The following is a 19,712-nucleotide window of genomic DNA, read 5'->3' on the forward strand; positions in this document are numbered from 1 at the left end:
AAAATAAAAACATTTCTAAAGGTGAGCAAATTTACAGACACTACGTTTATGGAGCACAGATGACAGAAGATAAATGTGGGCAGATGATAAATGGCGATATTTAATTTTTAAGAACACATACTATTAATAGAGCGTAAAAATGATGTCAGGCATCTTCAGCGGTGGTTCACCACAGCCCACAGCCTCCTATGATGTGGAAACGGTCTGGACCAACTCTCATGTCATTCTTCCTCCATAAAATGATCTGCCCATTATTTGTTCAGTATTCAGCCCACAAATGTTCCTCCAGTTCAACTAATCACTGTCTAAAATTACAACTAAAGTTGAAGTCATACAGTGAAATGTTCGACTGGAAAAGCGGGGATTGGTTTATCATCCAGTGTAGAGCAATCCAGTGTTGTTTTTGTTTCCGTCTTTGGAAATGGGAGTGGATGGAAGCGGTCAGTTGTTAGTTGTGTTGTTTTTGTCAAAGAGAAGAGGCGGCGGCGTTGAAGACAGTTTAAGGAGAGTGCAAAAGGAACCTTGTCATGTTTGAAGGGACATTTCTCTAATTTGTAGGAGGGTCAGACACAGAAATATCGAACGAGTGACCTCAGGGGGAAGGGCAAAGGAAAGGAAAGCAACTCAAACAAACTAAAGGACAGAAAGAAACGAGGGGGTAGAAGCACAAGCGCCATGGCAACACATAGAAAGAGGAAGAAAAGAGTTACCCATAAGTAGACGACGTTTCACCCGCTTGTCCACATCAGCTACTGACGTGGTATTGAATTCAGAGCTCTCAATTGCAGCCTCATCTTTCTCTAAAACACAAGTGACAGGGGACAAACAGGGAGGAGTAGGTTAATGTGCAGCCCAATGTCCATCGCCCGCACAGACAGCCCCGCTACAGGCCGACCCGCCTCTGGCGACACGTGGACGCCTGGACGCGGGCTGCCTGACCACCTTGGCGTTTGAGCCCAAACCAAAGCCAAGAGGCGTAAAGCCATGAAGAAGCGCAAATAACCCTGTTAGAGTGTTAATCACATGAACAAACAGATAAATAAAAGAATATCAAGATCTCCCGAAATAGGGGGGAAACGAACATGGGGACGTGGGAGGAGCTTAACAAAAGGGGGACAGGGATTGGACGGGAGGGGCAGAGATTGACAATAAGACGCTGTTTCCGTTGTAGTTCGTCTTCCATATCAAACAGCCACTTGTTTACCGCAGTAACAGAGAGGACGAGCAGTGGAGGAGGGAGAGAGAGAGAGAGAGAGAGAGAGACAAGGGATACAGAAAAAGAAGAAGGGGAAGGATGGATACAAGTCAAAAGACAAACTGCATGATAATGAGATGATGACAAAACAGGACACAAAAAAAAAAAAAAAAAACACTCCGTGACAAAGATTGAGCTGAAAGGAAGATGACAAGAGAAGGATGGAGGTCTCATGGTGGGGTCCATGAGAGGAAGGTGGGACATGCCGAGAGGTGGATGAATGACAGAGTCTGGGGCAGCGCTGGTTGCCTGTTTGTCTATGGAACACATTACAACTGGCTTGGACAGTCGAGTAAATGCAGAAAACCACTTTCCGAGCGTAGGGAATTGCCAGGCGAGTGTTGTGAGGAGGGTAATGGCTTCTGAGCATGCAGATACAAGCACAGAATTGGTGTTAGAGAGGAAGGGGCAGGGTTCTGGGACAAAAGGAGCCAATCCTGAATGGGTGGAGGGCCAATCAGGGTGTGGATGCTTGTCTTAAAGGGACAGTTCACCTAAAAATGATTTGCTCAACCTCAAGGCATTTGTGTTTGCATTCATTCTAATATGGTGTGTCAAAATGCCATATTTGATGATGTGCCATATTTTAATGTACAAAGTCAAAATTGAGACTGGCAACTAGTTTTATGGAGCTTGTTTGTCATTTTTGGAGCTTGACTGCATTTATCCCCATTTAATTTCATTGTGTGGAATAAAAAATCAGCATGAACATTCTTCCTAACATCTCCTTTTGTGTTACACACAAGAAAGACATACAGGTTTTGAATGACTTGAGGCTAAGTAAATGATTTTTTATATTTGGGTGAACACTCCCTTTAACATCAGGCACTGAAAGTATGTTTGTCCTCCCCTCTTTAGTCACTGGAGGACATTAGAAAAACATTGAATGTGCGTGTTTACATAAATCCGTCTATTTCTGTGTTTATGATTTGCATGTATACAGACTGGCCTCTTTAGAGGACTCCACCAATCAGAGGTTGGAGTGAGTGCAATGTCACAGAGAAATTAAATAAATAAATAAATAAGCAAAGGAGAAAATAATCAATAATCCACTACCTCTAATGTGACTACAGTAACCATATAAAGCACAGGGGTTACTATTAATGTTTTAACCAATAAAGAAGGAAAAACAATGAAATAGAACGATATTTCACACGGACAAAATCATGCAGGCGAATGACAGCTCGTGCGTTAGCGTGAGAGGACAGGTAGTGAGCTGATAAGAGTAAAAGAAGAAAGCGATAGTGCAGGGCAACAGGAAAACATGCAACTGGCATGAGGAGGAGAGAAGGACGCTCTAAATGAAAAAAGAGTGACAGATGAGAGTGGAGAGGAGGCCAGTTAGGCATTGTTTAGTGACTCTTTTTATTCAGGGTTGCAGACAGGGTTGGTTCATGCTTGTTGTGGGGGACAAGAACGAGAAGATGCCATTGGCTGGCTGATTTCAGAGAGGTCAGGCAGGGGGCGGGACTGGTGTACAGATTGGCTGGTCAGAGGGGATGTTGTTTTCTGATTGGTGGGGGCTCTCCCGTTGATCAGGCTGCAATTGAGAGGTGTGTTTAACCCGTTTTACCCTTTCTTTCTTGCATTCGTTAGTAGATTTGCTAATAAACCACTTTATTCCATTCAGAATCACTCTTTAAATTGCAGACAAGACAGGCAATCAGTAACTTTCACCAGGGAAGCAGGAAGAAGAGCAGGGAGCCCATGAGACACGCCACACACAGGAGCGAAAGGGGGATCCTAAAGGAGCTCTAAACACAGTGAAAGACCAGACCCACACAGCACAGCTAGACACACAGACCACAGCGAGGGTCCAGAGAGACAGAGAGAGAGAAGAGGAAGAAAGGAGGAGGGAGACAGGGATGAGGTGGGAGCAGTCTCTACACTCCTCGTCTGGTCCCCGCGGCCGTTTGGTGTCACTCCGTGGAGGCTGGAAAGGAAGAGTTGATTGAGTTTGACGGGATAGAGTTTGGCTCGGGCTCTAAGCTGCCAGAGAGAGGCGAACCAATCCAGTGTACGGCAATCAGCAGGTACAACAAAACAAACTTTTGCGTTTATGTGTCTGTGGTCAGGGGAAATGTGCGTGTACTGTGTCAGTTGACAGTGTAACGCAAAACATGATTGGTCAGGACACAATCATACAGAATAAAGCTGCTTAACAGTTTCATATTAATTTAAATAATGGTAAATGACAACTACTTAAAGGGATAGTTCGCCAAAAAATCAATATCGTGTCATCATTTACTCACACTCTTGTCATTTCTTAATGACATTCTTCAGATAAGAAGAAATTACTTTCTTCAGAAAACTAAAGATTTTTATTTTTTTTTCAGTGTATTTTCTTCTCATACAATAAAAGCCAATGGGGTCTAAAACAAAATAATTCTTCAAAATATATTATAGGTTTGTAATGACATGATGGTAAGTAAAGGAGACCATTTTAATTTTGGGGTGAACTACCCCTATAAATGTGTACTTCATTAAAACATTTTGCACAAAATCTACAGTAGCATAAGAAAAAATGGTTTCAACTGAATGATTTGAGTTCATCTTATGTAGTTGTACATTAAAGACAAAACAGTAGCATAATAAAAGTTTCTGTGTTCTACACAAAGTGGGTTACCTCATGAGCACCGCCATTTTGAGATCGCATACCAAGCCGAAAAGTACTTATTTTACCTTGGTAAACTACCTGTTATTGGACATTCTAGATTGCAAACAAATCAACCATGTATGACTATAAATTACAAGCTTTTGCATCCTTGCCACAATTCCAAAATGACTTACAGATTGGCACAACATTAGAAAATTGCCCCTTTAAAGGCACAATATGTATTATTTTTTGCACTGGCACAGAGTTATATATTTTGTTATATATACATTATTACAAATGTTTCCAACAATGTTTAAATCCAGAGAAATCCTCAAGTTTAACCAGTGTAATGTCCCGTGTCATTGTGTCGCCTGCCAATGGCGCCAAGTCCGCGTTATCCCCGGTTTCCGCTTTTACTGGCGTAGAAAACATGGAAACACAGTGATTCTCATAAATAAATGCGGAAGTAGTTGCTGTAGCGTCTACTCGTCTAGCACGCCACTCTGTTGTTGTTTCGCACAGTTGATTATTCATTATCATTTGCAGCAGGTTCTGTCGCCAAAGAAAACTCCAATAAACATAAACGTACGGGTGAATCCAATGACCCAAGAAGAGTTTGGGACAAGAGGAGAACTAAAACAAGGATCAGTATCGGCGTGGCATTTCCTAGATGGAGAGAGCTTCACGATAAACTTCGACTGGACAGAGACGCTGATCTTTCATGTGTTTTATTAGGTGAGCAACTGTTTGGATAACTTTTACCAACAGAAAACACTCCATCGGCAGTGGAGGTGAAGACGACAACTTCCACGCTACTTCACAGCATCACTAAGCTACCCCTTTGTTATTGTTTTGAATATGCGACCTTTAGCGGCAAAAATTACATACCGTGCCTTTAAATATACATCTGACGTCACTACAGCCACTGGAATTTCTTGGCCTGGGTGTGAGGATCTGATTGGCCACACCGCAGTGCGGTAAAAGTCATGTAACATGGAGTGTAAATGTGTTTCCTGTGCGCTTCACATGACTGATGACCCTTCACTGGCTCACAAGCCCATGTGAGCCCACTAAACCCACCTGCCAACTACAAAGTCTCTATCCCCACATTTACAACGTTTCAGTCCCAGTTCACGTGCATACACCCTGTCTGGAAGGTTTTATGCTTACGCACACCCTGAGTAATGATACCAACGGATCTAAATGTTAAATTTAGGGTATATGTACTCTCGTAACTGAAAGAAACTTTGTATCGGCTAATGCTGTGGTAGCTGGCCTTCAGTTGGAGGAGTTGGAGGAGACAGCAAAGACTCATGAGAGCCAAATGACATTAAAAAAAAAAGTTGCTCTTTGGAAGGTTTTCCTTAACTCAAGCACACATGCTGGCATAACAGATTGTAAAAGCCGGTCAAACATTGCAGAGGCCATGAGGTTCACCCCAAGAAAACAAGCATAAAAATGAAACTTACCTGCAGCGGGTCATTTGTCTTCCCGAATTTCAAAAAGAAAGAGTGAGTTGAGAAAGAAAGAAAAACCCTTTTCTTCTTCATTTCTGAAGTATTGCCCCTGGATGCAGCCATACCCGCATGGCGTATAAAGTTTTCCCTTTCGGCAAATATGGCAGAACTCCATGTGCCGACTGGTTGGCTTTTCCACCATTATCAGAATGATGAATGTGTTTTGCACACGGAGAGTTCAGCGATGAAATTTCCATCATCAAGCACATCTTCCCAAACCGACACAAGCACACACATCTCTCTCTCACCCAACCCACCCTTTTCTCTGGCTTATGCATGTTTGCTAGAGCAAGATACATCAGAAGTCTCATTTTCTGCCCTAATAGTCACACAGAGCTGTGTGTGTGTGAGAGAGAATGAGAGCATGAAAGCCAGAAGAGAAGATGAATGACCAAATTAGCTGTGTCACTCCCCGAGTGTCACAGCTAATGGGCTTTTCCATCATTGAATTAGCCACTAACTGCTAAAGCAAGCACTGGAAATTACCGTCATCCCTGTACCACAAGGATTTAATGCTTTCATGGGCTGGGGTTTGTAGATGAGAAACATGAGTTTTCTTTTCCCACCGTTATCACTGACGTCAAACCAATAAATGCATTATTGTAGCCCTTAAAGGGATACTCCACTTTTTTTGAAAATAGGCTAATTTTACAACTCCCCAAGAGTTAAACAGTTGAGTTTTACCGGTTTCGAATCCATTCAACCGATCTCCGGGTCTGGCGGTACCACTTTTAGCATAGCTTAGCATAGATCATTGAATCGGACAAGACCATTAGCATCTCTCTCAAAAAAATTACCAAAGAGTTTCGATATTTTTCCTATTTAAAACTTGACTCTTCTGTAGTTACATCGTGTACTAAGACCGACGGAAAATGTAAAGTTGCGATTAGGGATGCACCGAATATTCGGCCACCGAAAATTTTCGGCCGAAAATGGCCCAAAAGTGCATTTTCGGTTTTCGGCCGAAATACTTTTATCACCGAAACAATACGGCCGAAATGTTGTGATGACGCAAACAGCAGATACCGCGACCTGCACGTGCTTGTCTGAAGCAACATATCTGCGGTGTGGACGTATTTCAATATATCTGAGAGTGACCCACGGACAGCGATTTTCAAAACACAGACATCCCAACTTCCCAAGTCTTCCGGAAGATAGCGGCTCCCTGATGCCCGCAAATTAGTTTAAATCTCCCGGAATCGCGAGCGAGCATGAGCGCGCATACGTAGCGCGCGCGGCAAAGAGAGGGAGTGAGAGACCTTGTGTGTGTGTGCAGAGCAGCCATCATTTCTCAGAGGTGTGTGTGTGTTTACCTTAGCTGTTTATGATTTTTGCAACTCACGTGCATGAGCATATAACTGCAGATATTATTATGGGCTATGGCAGTATTGACCTAAATGCAGTTTGTTTTTATGAGAGAACATTTCATTTTTAAACCTTTCTGCAGGCCAGTAGGCTTTTACATTATTATTTAATGTACACATGAGTGGGGTCTAGTTAAACATTTAATTTTATACTTTGCAATGTGCTAAATAAATATTTGCATAAAATTTTAATTGATTTATTCTTTGAAACTTTAATGTTAATTTATGCAATTGCAATGCCTTGATTTTAGTAAAGTTATAGTCAAGTTATAGTTATAAAGTCATAGCCATAAATGCAATCGTACTAATAATTGGCATAATTTCTTTCGGTGTTTCGGTTTTCGGTTTTCGGCCTTGGTTTGCTCTTTTTCGGTTTTCGGTTTCGGCCAAGAATTTTCATTTCGGTGCATCCCTAGTTGCGATTTTCTAGGCTGAAATGGCTAGGAACTATACTCTCATTCCTGTGTAATAATCAAGAAACTTTGCTGCCGTACCATGAGTCCAGCAGGCGTAATGATATGACGCAGCGCCTGAAAATAGGTCTAATAGGTTAGACAAACTTAGTCCCGGTCACGTTGGAAGTTACTGAGCTGGGGACTATTTTCAGGCGATTCAATGATCTATGCTAAGCTATGCTAAAAGTGGTACCACGGAGATCGGCTGAATGGATTCGAAAACGGTAAAACTCAATTGTTTAACTCTGGGGGAGTTGTAAAATGAGCCTATTTCCAAAAAAAGTGGAGTATCGCTTTAATTGTTTTAGCCAAATATACACTTCTCTTTTCCACATAATGAAAGTGTCTGTCAAGCTACAAAATATGCAAAAAAGTATGGATGCACAGATAAAAATAAAATTCTGGCTGATTACACTTCACTCCACATTCAAATATGGAGCATTAACCCCACACCAAGATCACATCAGATTCATTTGTGAACACAAATGAGATTTGAGACTATTGTGCAAATAGCACTATGGTGCTTTTCTGTTTGTAGCTCAACAGCTTCCAATTATTTTCATTGTATGGAAAAGAGACGTGCAAATCTCCTTTTGTGTTCCACGGAAGACAGAAAGTCATACGGGTTTGGCACAATATGAGGGTGAGTAAATGATGACAGAATTTTCATCTTTGGGCAAACTATCCCTTTAATGTTCTGAACTCCTCTGAACCGCAAGGAAGCAGTTCGTTCCTGGATGCCACATGGGCTGGAGTGTGGGGTGTTCGTCTCTGAGACGTGAGGCCAATCTTTGGGGTTCGCCGTGCCAGAACCCAATGCACTCTCTGACCGCAGTGTTCCCGGGACCCTCAAAGCGGAAACCGTGATATGGACCATTCAACCGGCCTACAAAAACATCTTCAACAAACATTCTGTCCAATCTGTCAGACACAGCCCTGCACTTATAACCCTGGTAAAGCTCACTCACCTCGCGCTCATTGTGTAAATACGACAAGGCTGAGGTTTCCATGAAGAATTTTGCTAGAAAAGCTAAACGTATATAAAAGACCAGGCAGTGTGTGTGTGTGTGTGTGTGTGTATGAGAGAGAGTCTGACTTACCAATGCAGGTCTTGCTGTCCGAATGCAGGGCATATTTCTGATGACATCCACACACAGGCCCCACGTCGGTGTCATCGCACGAGTGTTGGCAACCACCATTTCCATAGTTACATGTCACTGGCAACACACAAGAACTGTGAGGAGGGCTAAAAAGCAAAGTGTTCCGCCATGGACACCCCTTAATCAAGGTACACATACACTGTAAAAAATTATATGATCAATAAGTTATGACAACATATGTTTAACTCAAGTTAAGCAAAATGAGTTCAGCTTATTTAAGTCAGTTTAATGTAATTTAAGTTGAATTGACTTAAACATCCAAATTGATTTCAGCAAACAGTTCTTTTTTATGAACATCATTTAAGAACCTTTTTCCACTATAAAAAGAACCTTTTGTGTTCTATGGATGTTAAAGGTTCTTTATGGAACCACTAATGCCAATAAAGAACCGTGTAGTGTAGCAAAATAAATAGGCTTCACATCCAATATCTTTTGTGGATGTCAAAGGCCTTTGGTTGGACAAAGAGTCTGTCCAGATATTCCACATCTAATACATTGTACAATACTTGGACAAATAGGAGTTTGAAGGACTTTGGTCCTCGGTTTTCCCACAAGTATTAAAAATAGAAGAATGACGAATCGTAGATGAAAGTTCTCCAGATGTTCAGGCCAGAGCCACAGCACTATAACTTATAAGTCCTTGACAGATCAGTGGCCAAGGTGGTTTGTTTAAGGAGAAATCAGTATTAGAGGACAGACTAAAATCAATCTGTAAACCTGTTGTTTAGCTTTGATGCCACCAGCCCGTTTTTCTTTGAGATGGATATTCATAAGCCACTTTGTGGTCATGAGGAAAAACTAAGGGATTTTTCATACCACTTGAAAAGAATCTAAACAAGTGTTGTTAACTTGAATGAGATCAATACATACATGATGACATAATAATTTGTAGCTACATTAATTATAATTATAATGTGGCCATTTTAAATGTACATCAAGTTGAATTTTTTACTTTATTAAAAAGTTTGGGATCACTTTAGTTTAGGGTCCAGTTCTCACTATTAACTAGTTGCTTATTAGCATGCATAATACTAGGATATTGGCTGTTTATTAGTTCTTATAAAGCACATATTAATGCCTTATTCTGCATGATCATATTCTACATCCCGTAACCCTACACAATTCCTAAACTTAACAACTACCTTATTATCTATCAATAAACAGTAATTATGAGTGTATTGAGGCAAAAGTCGTAGTTAATAGTTGGTTAATATTGAGAATTGGACCCTAATCTAAAGTGTGACCAAAAGTTTTACACCTGAAGAAATGAGTGGTATTTTTGACAAATGTTTTAAAATGATGTACACTCACATCCAGTCGTGTCGTGTCATATATATTCTGGTTAGGGGTTACATAACTAACGAAGCACATTTTATTTATTAATATGATTATTTTGGTACATACATTTGCAGTCACGTTGATTTTCCTCCAGCTCAAATCCTGGACGGCACTCACACGCCACACCACCTTTGGGAGTCTCTCTGCAGATATGGGCACAGCCATGTTCCTTATTCATACAGTTCATCCCATCTAGCAAAAGAAAGACAGAGAGAAAGAGAGAAACCTGAGTTACAGTCATGTAATCTCCCATTACAAACACTCCTCTGGCAGGCTCCTGGAGATGAGCGTGTGATTTTTATGAGTGGTGTAAATTAGTTTAATGTTTCTGCCACAGGACATTTTTTCACACAGAGAACAACACTGACACCGGCTGACCCGTGGAAGCGCACACAAAGACTCTCTCCACGGACAACATGCTCAGCAAACATCTACAATCCTATTTTCTTCTGAGATTGCAAAATCTCTCCTCCTGTTTCACCCACAGGAATAATTCACCCACGAATGAAAATTCTGTCATCGTTTACTCACCCTCATATCGTTCTAAACCCGTATGACTTTCTTTCTTCCAGGGAAGACAAAAAGTGAAATTATGAAGTACATATTAATTTTTTCCAATGCAATTATTCGTATTATTCTAACTATTATTTATTATAAAATTATACGGCTTTGACTGTTCCAGTATGGCGGGCGGCTTAAATGCGTCCTAAAAGTATCGTAAAAAAAGAGGTCCATTCAACCTGTGCACTATATTCCAAATCTTCTGACAGCAAGTGTCGACTATGTGTGAAAATAGACCATTTAAGTCATTACTCACATAAATAGAGCAATGTATCATGAATAAACAGTTCTAATTTCAATGAGTCGCCTGATCCAGTTCACAAATCAGAATGATTTGGTTCTTCAGTTCTTCAGCTCAAGGCTCAACAATTTAATCATAAGTTTTTCTGTCTTTTTAAAGATTGAAAACTCTGATTAAATGTAATTGCAAGGAAATATGAGCAGTATATATATACACACACACACACATATTTTATGTACTATATTACTAGTATATATATATATATATATATATATATATATATATATATATATATATATATATATGTATATATATCTATATCTATATATCTGTATACAAACTATATATATATATATATATATAAAATCATGCGGGTTTTTGGAACGACATGACATTGCATAAAATGACAGAATGTTCAATTCAGGAAATGACAAATTTCAGTTTGCTCTTTCCTTTTTCTCTGATCTCATAAGTAGAGTATAACGGTTATCTAACACAGCATCTCTCACCGTCCTGAGTGAATCCTCCAAGTTTCCTAAACAAAATGATAACATAAAAGCCCGGAGAAAAAAAAGAGCCAGACAAGGAATGACAGAAAGGAACTGTTGGGCTTCTCTAATGGACAACCTCCTCATCTTCGGGCCAAACAATGAGCAAAGAATGTGTATGTACACAAAAGCAAGTCTCCGTGGAAACATGGCGGGTTCTTGCATCTCTGCCCCCTCTGTAGCCTCTTCAGAAGCGCTAAGTGCTCTCAGGACAGAGCCTAAAGTAGGCTGCTTTTCTGTCGGCGTCCCAGAGGACACCTTGATGTGCCTAATTAACGTGGACTCTGGAGAGGTCATCAAACCTTTAAACGACAAAGAGATCTGCCACAATTCTCACCCAACGGTGTGAGAGTGTGAAGCACTATGGAACATTTTAAACACCATTACTCTATGGTCAGTGATCGGCAGACTAATATAGTGAGAGACTTGATTGGGCTGCACAGGGTTTGATAGGGTTTTAACTGGAAGTGCTGGAGATGAAATAAGACCTTCTGCCCGGATAAAGTTTTAAATATGCCATCCAGCTGTCACAAGAACACAGGCAGGAAAGGAAACAAAATATTGACCTCTTTCACCTCAGACGGTCATTCCTCCATTTGTGTACATCCACAGCAGCACTTAGGAAATATGCGAGAGAAAATGGCAATTATGGGAAATTTTAAGTGAGTGCTTGTGAGAGAAAAAGACAGCAGGCTCATGCACATACGTGTGTTTAATATCAGTATACACTCTGTGTGTGCATGCGCTCTGTTACTCATAAACCCACCACTTAAAATAAGTGCTCTAAAACCCCAAATGCAATGCCAAAAGAGAAGCCACCTTTTAAAGTCTAAGGTATAATAATTTATGCACCAATTACAGTACAGCTTAACCCTGCGTTTCTTCTGGCCCGACAAAACGGTCTCATATGTCCATAGATGGAGAGAATAGGATGGAATCTGTCTTTGTAGCTCTGAACGTCAACGTAATGTGGATAAATTTGAAATAAAGACCTCTTAAGATGGCCCCCATATCCAACAACTCTTTATAAGGGTGGAAAAGTTTTGTTTTAGCCCAGTGGCTCAGAATGTGATTTAGCTTGCTTCTGATGTGTAAAATTGTTCAGCATGTTAACTGTATTCAAGGGGTCAATGTTAATTCAAAATTCCTCGATCTTTAGAAATTAAGAGAAATTCAGAACATGAGCAAAACAACTGTAAAAACCTGCTCAAATTTGTACAACTGTGACTAATATTATTAATTATAAAAATGATTACAATATGACACCTGTAATAGTCTTGCTAACAGGAAGTGATGTATCTGTTCTCCAAGGTTACATTAAAATCTTGGCACGTTTGGCAAAGTTTGACAAGTCTGTCATTTTATGCAACAAATGAATTTGAGTAAAAACCAGTTAACTATATATGAGTGCATACACAAACACGGCCTCAGGCCCCCTTTTTTCCCATCTCTTGTAAATGCCATTTTAATTGAAATCTGTCAGACTTTCAATCTCTCTCCAAATGCACAATGCTATAGGTACTAAGCCATGAATTTCAATGAGGCTCTTTTTTCACCAGCAACCATTGATGTCCTTCAACTGAAAACAGCCTTTTCCAAAAAACCCTCCCCAATCTCTTCTTCAAACACAAGCTTTCTTAACAGCTCATCACAAGTTCTCTCTCTCTCTCTCTCTCTCACACACACACACACACACACACAAGCTTATTAATTACGGTTAACATTAAAGTGGGCCTTTTTCTGGAACCTTCCCCGGCTAACCCAGTGACCCTTATTGATGTCACTGTGACTGGAGAAAGAGACAGTATCCCGGTGTCTATGTGCGTTTCTATTCTCTCTCTACTTCTGTCTCTCCCTCAACATAAAGGTTTACAAATAATAGCTGGTGATCATACACTGAGGCAAACATACACACTTTAGCCTTTACGCCTCTGTTCTGACATAACGCAGCTGTTTTCTTCAGTGAGGAAAGAGTCAGATAGCAAAAGTGGGAGAAAGAGAATCTGAGGGAAAAAAAAGAAAGAAAAGAAAGAAAAACAGAGCTGGACATGTATCAGGACACCTCTAATCTTGCACACTTCTACCAACCAGGGATGGACTGGAACCAAAAATACAGTCTATCATCTGCTCCAGTTCATAGCCAGCTGTAATACTTTTTTAGATCATTTTTAAATATGTTATATGTTAGATATGTTTTAGCTATACAAACATACTACCATATCGATTATATTTTGAATGACTGGTTTTTGAACGAACGACTGAATGAATGAACGGTATGTTAAGGAGTCAGGTGATCAAAAAGTAAACTCAAAGATTTTATAAATGATTCTTCAATTAAAGGTCAAACTCCGGTCAATTTTAACATTGAGCTCATTTTTTTGTATATTTGGAGTGCTGTCAATACAGAGAACAACGACAAAAATCGGGGTTGCCTACACCGTGTTATCCTCTTTTTAAAATTTGCACCCTGTTGACTTCAATGGGGCAAGTTTTAAACCTGCTTTTAGCCTCTTAACATCCTTGATGTGTCATTACAAGTGCACAGGTCATGTGAGTGATTCCTTCGGAGTGAACGCGGGTGAATCTGACTGCAGTAGATGTGAAAGAAATATATAAAAAATGATGTTAATTCAGCCAGCGCACATACCTGTATTTACATCCTGTTTTCGGTCGAAGTCCACAGTAGTCGATTGTCGAGTTCACGCGCATAGGTTTAGTACCTATGATCACGCGCGTGAACTCGACAATCGACTACTGTGGACTTCGACCGAAAACAGGATGTAAATACAGGTATGAGCGCTGGCTGAATAAACATCATTTTTATTAATATCTTTCACATCTACTGCAGTCAGATTCACCCGCGTTCACTCCAAAGGAATCACTCACATGACCTGTGCACTTGTAATGACACATCAAGGATGTTAAGAGGCTAAAAGCAGGTTTAAAACTTGCCCCATTGAAGTCAACAGGGTACAAATTTTAAAAAGAGGATAACACGGTGTAGGCAACACCGATTTTTGTCATTGTTCTCTGTATTGACAGCACTCCAAATGTACAAAAAAATGAGCTCAATGTTAAAATTGACCGGAGTTCTCCTTTAATATACAATATTATATGATACACAAACTAAACTGATCCAGTTCACAAACTCAATGCTCCAGTTGCAGCAGATTCTCAGTGAAAAGTGACTTAAATTTGAGTCTGTACACAAAGCTGTATGACTTTAGAAGACTTAGAAATGTACTACATGAGTCATATGGATAATTTTTGATCATTTTATGGTGCTTTTTTCACTTTTTAGAAGGTATAATGACAGAATAAAAAAAAAAATATGATCCACCCTTTTGGGGTGAGAAGTCCCTTTAAATGAGTCGGCTTCAAAACGTTTGCTTTGTATATTTAAACAAGTTTTGACAGCTGGCCCACAAGTCAAGGGAAAAGTTCCGGTTCTCCTTATAGCCAGTCCATCCCTCTTCCCAACATGACTCCACCTGCCACAGTCTTAAACCGTAAGGGAAAAGACATAAAGAAAACTATAAAAACAGAGCAAAAGAGGAAACGCAGCAGCTCATGAAGGTTACTTCAGCTGAAAAGCTAATATTTAATCACAGTATTTATAACCAGCGGAAGACGGTGGGCAAGACTTTCAGTGCCCACTTGCTGTCAGCACCTCAGCAGTATATGTGCATGTGTTTGTAAGCGAGTGTGTGTGTTTCGTACAGTTCAGTCAAAGTTCTTCCACCCTAAAACTGTCCCAGAGAAAGTTTCGGACTGAAATAGTTCTCCAACATGCCACTCAAAACTCTTTATTTAAAGAGTACTAAGTCGTCACTCATCACCATTTTTATGTAAAAAAACACACATCATCTCTAGGACTACAAGCAAAAATACGCACATGCTAATGCCCTTTGACCTCTGCCGTGACCCTGCAGGATTCCACCGTCTGAGCAGGATGTTTGCTGGGGACTCGGGACAGGAGCGGGTGGCCGTGTGTGCGAGTGAAAGGTCTGAGACACTTTACTACATGTGTGTGTGTGTGTGTGTGTGTGCGCGTGTACAGTGGATTCGTTTTGCTCACTTCCTTTCCTCACACAATCCAAATAAACACATTTGCCACCTAATGGTCAATCAGCAGTGTTTATCTTTACTGTTTTTTCTCTCTAAATGCTGTTATCCTTCACAGGACAGAAAGTGAGAGAATAAAAGAAGGTGAAGAGAGAATTTGAAAGTTTTCAGGTCGGTAAGATTTTTCAATGTTTTAGAAAGACATCTCATTATGCTCACCAAACGGCTCACCACCATTTATCTGATCAAAAATGAAGTAAAACAGTAATATTGTGAAATACAACTGCTTTCTATTTTAATGTACTTTGAAATGTAATTTATTCCTGTAATGCAAGCAGCCATTCCTCAAGTCTTCAGTGTAACCTTCAGAAATGCTCCTTCAGAAATCATTCTAATATGCTGAATTGGTGCTCAAATGTTGAACTGTCAATGTTGAAAAAGGCTGTATTGCTTAATATTTTTGAGGAAACTATGAGAGATTTTTTTCAGGATTCTTTGATGAATAAAAAGTTCAAAAGAACAGCACTTTTTTTTTAAATGTCCCCTTTAAAGGGATAGTTCACTTTGAAATAAAATTTTGGTATGTTTTAGCTTACCTCAAGGGCATCCAAGATGTAGGTGTCTTTGTTTCCGCAGTAGTTTCAATTTTGATATTTTTAGGTCAAACCGTTCTTGTCTGTCGGTCATATAATGCAGGTCTATGGTCACCACCTCAAAGAGCAAGCACAGAGTCCAAATTAAACAATTCCCCATCGTAAGCACACATTGATGGCCTGAGACACGAAACGAGCGGTTTGTGTGAGAAAACGAACAGTATTTATATCGTTTTTACCTCTTATACACAGCCATGTCCAAGTGATCTGAGGGCGCGGGCGCTTCCTAGTGTGTGACGTGTACGCAGACTGGTGCATAGATATATACACTAGATGTCGCCTTGGCGACAGCAGTTCATTGAACGAATGCCGTAGCCAAGGCGACATCTAGTGTATATATCTATGCACCAGTCTGCGTACACGTCAGATCAGATCACTTGGACGTCGCTGTGTACAAAAGGTAAAAACTATATAAATACTGTTCGTTTTCTCACACAAACCGCTCGTTTCGTGTCTCAGGCCATCAATGTGTGCTTACGATGGGGAATTGTTTAATTTGGACGACGGGGAATTGTTTTAATTTGGACTTGTGCATGCTCTTTAAGGTGGTGACCATAGACCTGCATTATATGACTGACAGACAAGAACGGTTTGACCTAAAAATATCAAAATTGAATCTACTGCGGAAAAAAAGACACCTACATCTTGGATGCCCTTGAGGTAAGCTAAAATATACCAAAATTTTATTTCAAAGTGAACTATCCCTTTAAGAGAGGTCTTAATCTAATCTTACCAGAATCTAATGCTCGTGTTTACCAGAATTAAGATGTCTCTATTAGTGTGTAAAAAGGACTGTATTGTGTGTGTGTGTGTGTGTGTGTGTGTGTGTGTGTGTGTTCATGTGAGTTTGGGTCGTATTCCTCTCATGTGCTCATAAATCATCAGCCTGCATTTCTCCACCAGCGTCTGAACTGTAGGGGTGGCGCCGGGGTGAGCCAATGCATTAATGATTTTCTCCCGACAGGAAGAGAGAGAGAGAGAGAGAACGAGACAGAGAGACAGGTAGGTAGACCTGAAGACCGTCATGTCACACAGAATAGGCGGGAATCACTTACATACATGCACACATCGTATGTTATTTTATAGGACTTTTTTGTCCTTTTGTGAGCTTGACAGATGTGGTCACTGTGTACAGTTCAATTTAAAAATTTCTCCTCTTGTTTTATGGGAAAAATAACAGCATGCAGATTTGGAACGACAAAGGGAGTAAATAACGACAGGATTTTCAGTTTTGGGTGAATTATTCCTTTAAATATTTAGGAAAGGTTCTGATTCATTCACAATACACTGCCAAACCCATTGGTTACTTCTACCTTTCCGAGTCCAGAGAAGCCGATGGGCTGCTGGCCGGGCAGAAAAAAAGTAAAGTCCTAATTTACAACCCACCAACAATCGCCAGGATATCAGCGGTTGAAAAAGAATTTACAAGGTTATTATTTTCACAACATGAGGTGACATTTTGTGCCATATTTAAAATCCCATCAGGCGCCAAGGCTTCATTTTCAAACTGGACAGCTCGGGCCAGAAGAACACGGGGACGGAACGTTCCAGAGAAAAAGATAAAAAATAAACTAAATAAAATGCAAGCAAATGTACTGATACTGTAATAATCCAGATTTAATTTCCATCCAGAGTGGGAACAGAGATGACAGAAAGTGAAGGGTTTACATCCACTAGGTTAGGCTGCTCTGACTCTATCAGTGGCACTGGGCCATTTGGAGCAGAAACTCAGTTTATAACTGTGTAAACTAAACAGGGTTCCAAAGAAACAATAGTCAATCTTTCCCAGGAATGTTTGAGACACAACTATAAAAAAAGAATAGTGAAGAAAAAATAACGATAATGGAAACACATCTCTGACGACTCATAGCCATCAGACTTTATTGTTTCCTTCTGTGTGTGTACTTACTATTTCAACTCTCACTGAGACAGACAGATCGATGGATGGACAGACAGAGGGATAGACAGATTGATGGATGGAGAGATAGGCATACGGATAGACAGACTAAGGGGTGGGTAGACAGACAGGTAGATAAATAGATTTACTGATGGATAGATAGACAGACAGATAGATTCACTGGCAGATAGACAGATTGATGGATGGATAGACACAAGGATGGATAGACATAAGGATGGATAGACAGATGGATAGACAGATTGAGGCATGGATGGATACAGGCAGGCAGACGGATATACAGATTGACTGATGGATAGACAGAAGGATAGAGAGATAGACAGACAGACAGACTGACTGACTGATAGATAGACGGACTGATGGATGGATAGACACAAGGATGAATAGACAAGGATAGATAGGTACATGGATGGATAGACAGAAGGATAGAGATATAGACAGACAGACTGACTGACTGATAGACAAACAGAGAGACAGACAGATGGATAGACATACTGAGGTATGGACAGACAGATAGACAGATTGCTTTTAGATTTTTTGCAGATGCTTATTGCATATGATTATTCATGCATATGTATAAACAGGCTGATTAAACTGCCGTAAAACTTTCATTAACTATATGAACTGTTATGGACATTACAGTAACAGTGACCCACACAGGTCAATAGAACTGACAGAAGCCTTAGTCAAAGGAACATGGCCTCTTATAGAGCTCTAGTTTTCCACAGCAGACAGACGGCGCCAATGTCTCTCACACACATACACACACACACAACACTGCGCTAGACTCAGGCCAGTAGGACGTACTGGTGAGTGAAGAATTGTAAACACACAACACCACACATCTCTCTCTCTCTCTCTCTCTCTCTCTCTCTCTCTCTCTCTCTCTCTCACACACACACTCACACACGTATACATAAGCCTTAGGCATGAGCCAATGGGCCATACTGGTGACAGACTAACTGTAAACAAGAAACATACACACATTCACACACACAGATACCCAAACACACACTATTGATGAGTGAGGGTGATGAAGGAAGGTGAGAGGTTCATTTAGGGTGAGATTAAACGTGTGAAAGCTTGCCTGTTTGTAATCAGTGTGTCTGTGAGACTAAGGCAGATGAGGAAAACTGTACGCGGGCTTAAAGGTACAGCGTGTCATTTCTGCACCATTAATGGCACCAACTGAAATCGCACGTAAATTTCTTACTTAATTAAAATTATTATGTTATAAATGTATTTTTATTAATTATACAATTTAATTGTATCATTTTTATATAATTAAAAAAATTATTTAAAAGAATACATTAATAATACATAATAAAAATAGAAAAATAATAGTAAATATTACATAATATTAAAAAATAAAAATGATAAGCAAAAGATACAATTTATTATTATTATTATTATTATTATTATTATTATTATTATTATCTTTCCATATCCATTCAGCATTTTTACGTGAAAATATGTGGGTGGAAACCCAGCTACTGTCTGCATATTTTCTTGATCTGGTAAACTATCTGATTTTACTTGACGCCAAACTGTTTACAGCCTTTTGTAATTGTGTACGAGTATAATTTTTTTATACTATTGTAGGATTATTTTGTCTTATGTAAAGTATGTAAATATCTGTATGTCAGATATAGCTTAATTTAAATAGTACAAAATAAACAATATAAATAAATAAACTATAAATAGTAAAATAAAACACTAAATAAAAAGTACTAAACGCTAGCTGACGACTTTGAGCAGAACAGTAGTCCTCATAAAACTCAAATTTGAAAAAGATACCCAGTCTTTCCAGTGGCAAGTATCCGATTCATCTTTCTGTTTACAGTGGGTATATAGAGCAGTGTGTGTGTGTGTGTGTGTGTGTGTGTGTGTGTGTGTGTGTGTGTGTGTGTGTGTGTGTGTGTGTAGCGTGCGGAGCCATCCAGGACTGCCACAGCACATCAGTTAGCTATCCACAAAAACAACCATTTAGATTGTTTACAGACAAGTACACAAATGCACCACACACTCACTCACATAAAAACAT

The 19,712-nt window shown here is 39.8% G+C and overlaps 1 protein-coding gene across 2 annotated transcripts in view; it reads right to left on the reverse strand.

The window, feature by feature from the left end:
- The window catches only part of scube1 (signal peptide, CUB domain, EGF-like 1), a 73,770-nt gene that overhangs the window by 22,800 nt on the left and 31,258 nt on the right, over nt 1-19,712 (reverse strand). Inside the window, exons 5-7 of one of the 2 annotated variants that reach the window (XM_084406569.1) lie at nt 9,752-9,877; nt 8,288-8,404; nt 711-800 (exon numbers count right to left, since the gene is read on the reverse strand). In XM_084406569.1, coding sequence (XP_084262695.1) covers nt 711-800; nt 8,288-8,404; nt 9,752-9,877 — 333 coding nt within the window. The remainder of the gene's footprint in view (nt 1-710; nt 801-8,287; nt 8,405-9,751; nt 9,878-19,712) is intronic. The other variant, XM_084406570.1, reaches the window with a different exon arrangement.

The sequence above is a fragment of the Rutilus rutilus genome, assembly GCF_951802725.1.
Source record: "Rutilus rutilus genome assembly, chromosome: 4".
NCBI lineage: Eukaryota > Metazoa > Chordata > Actinopteri > Cypriniformes > Leuciscidae > Rutilus > Rutilus rutilus.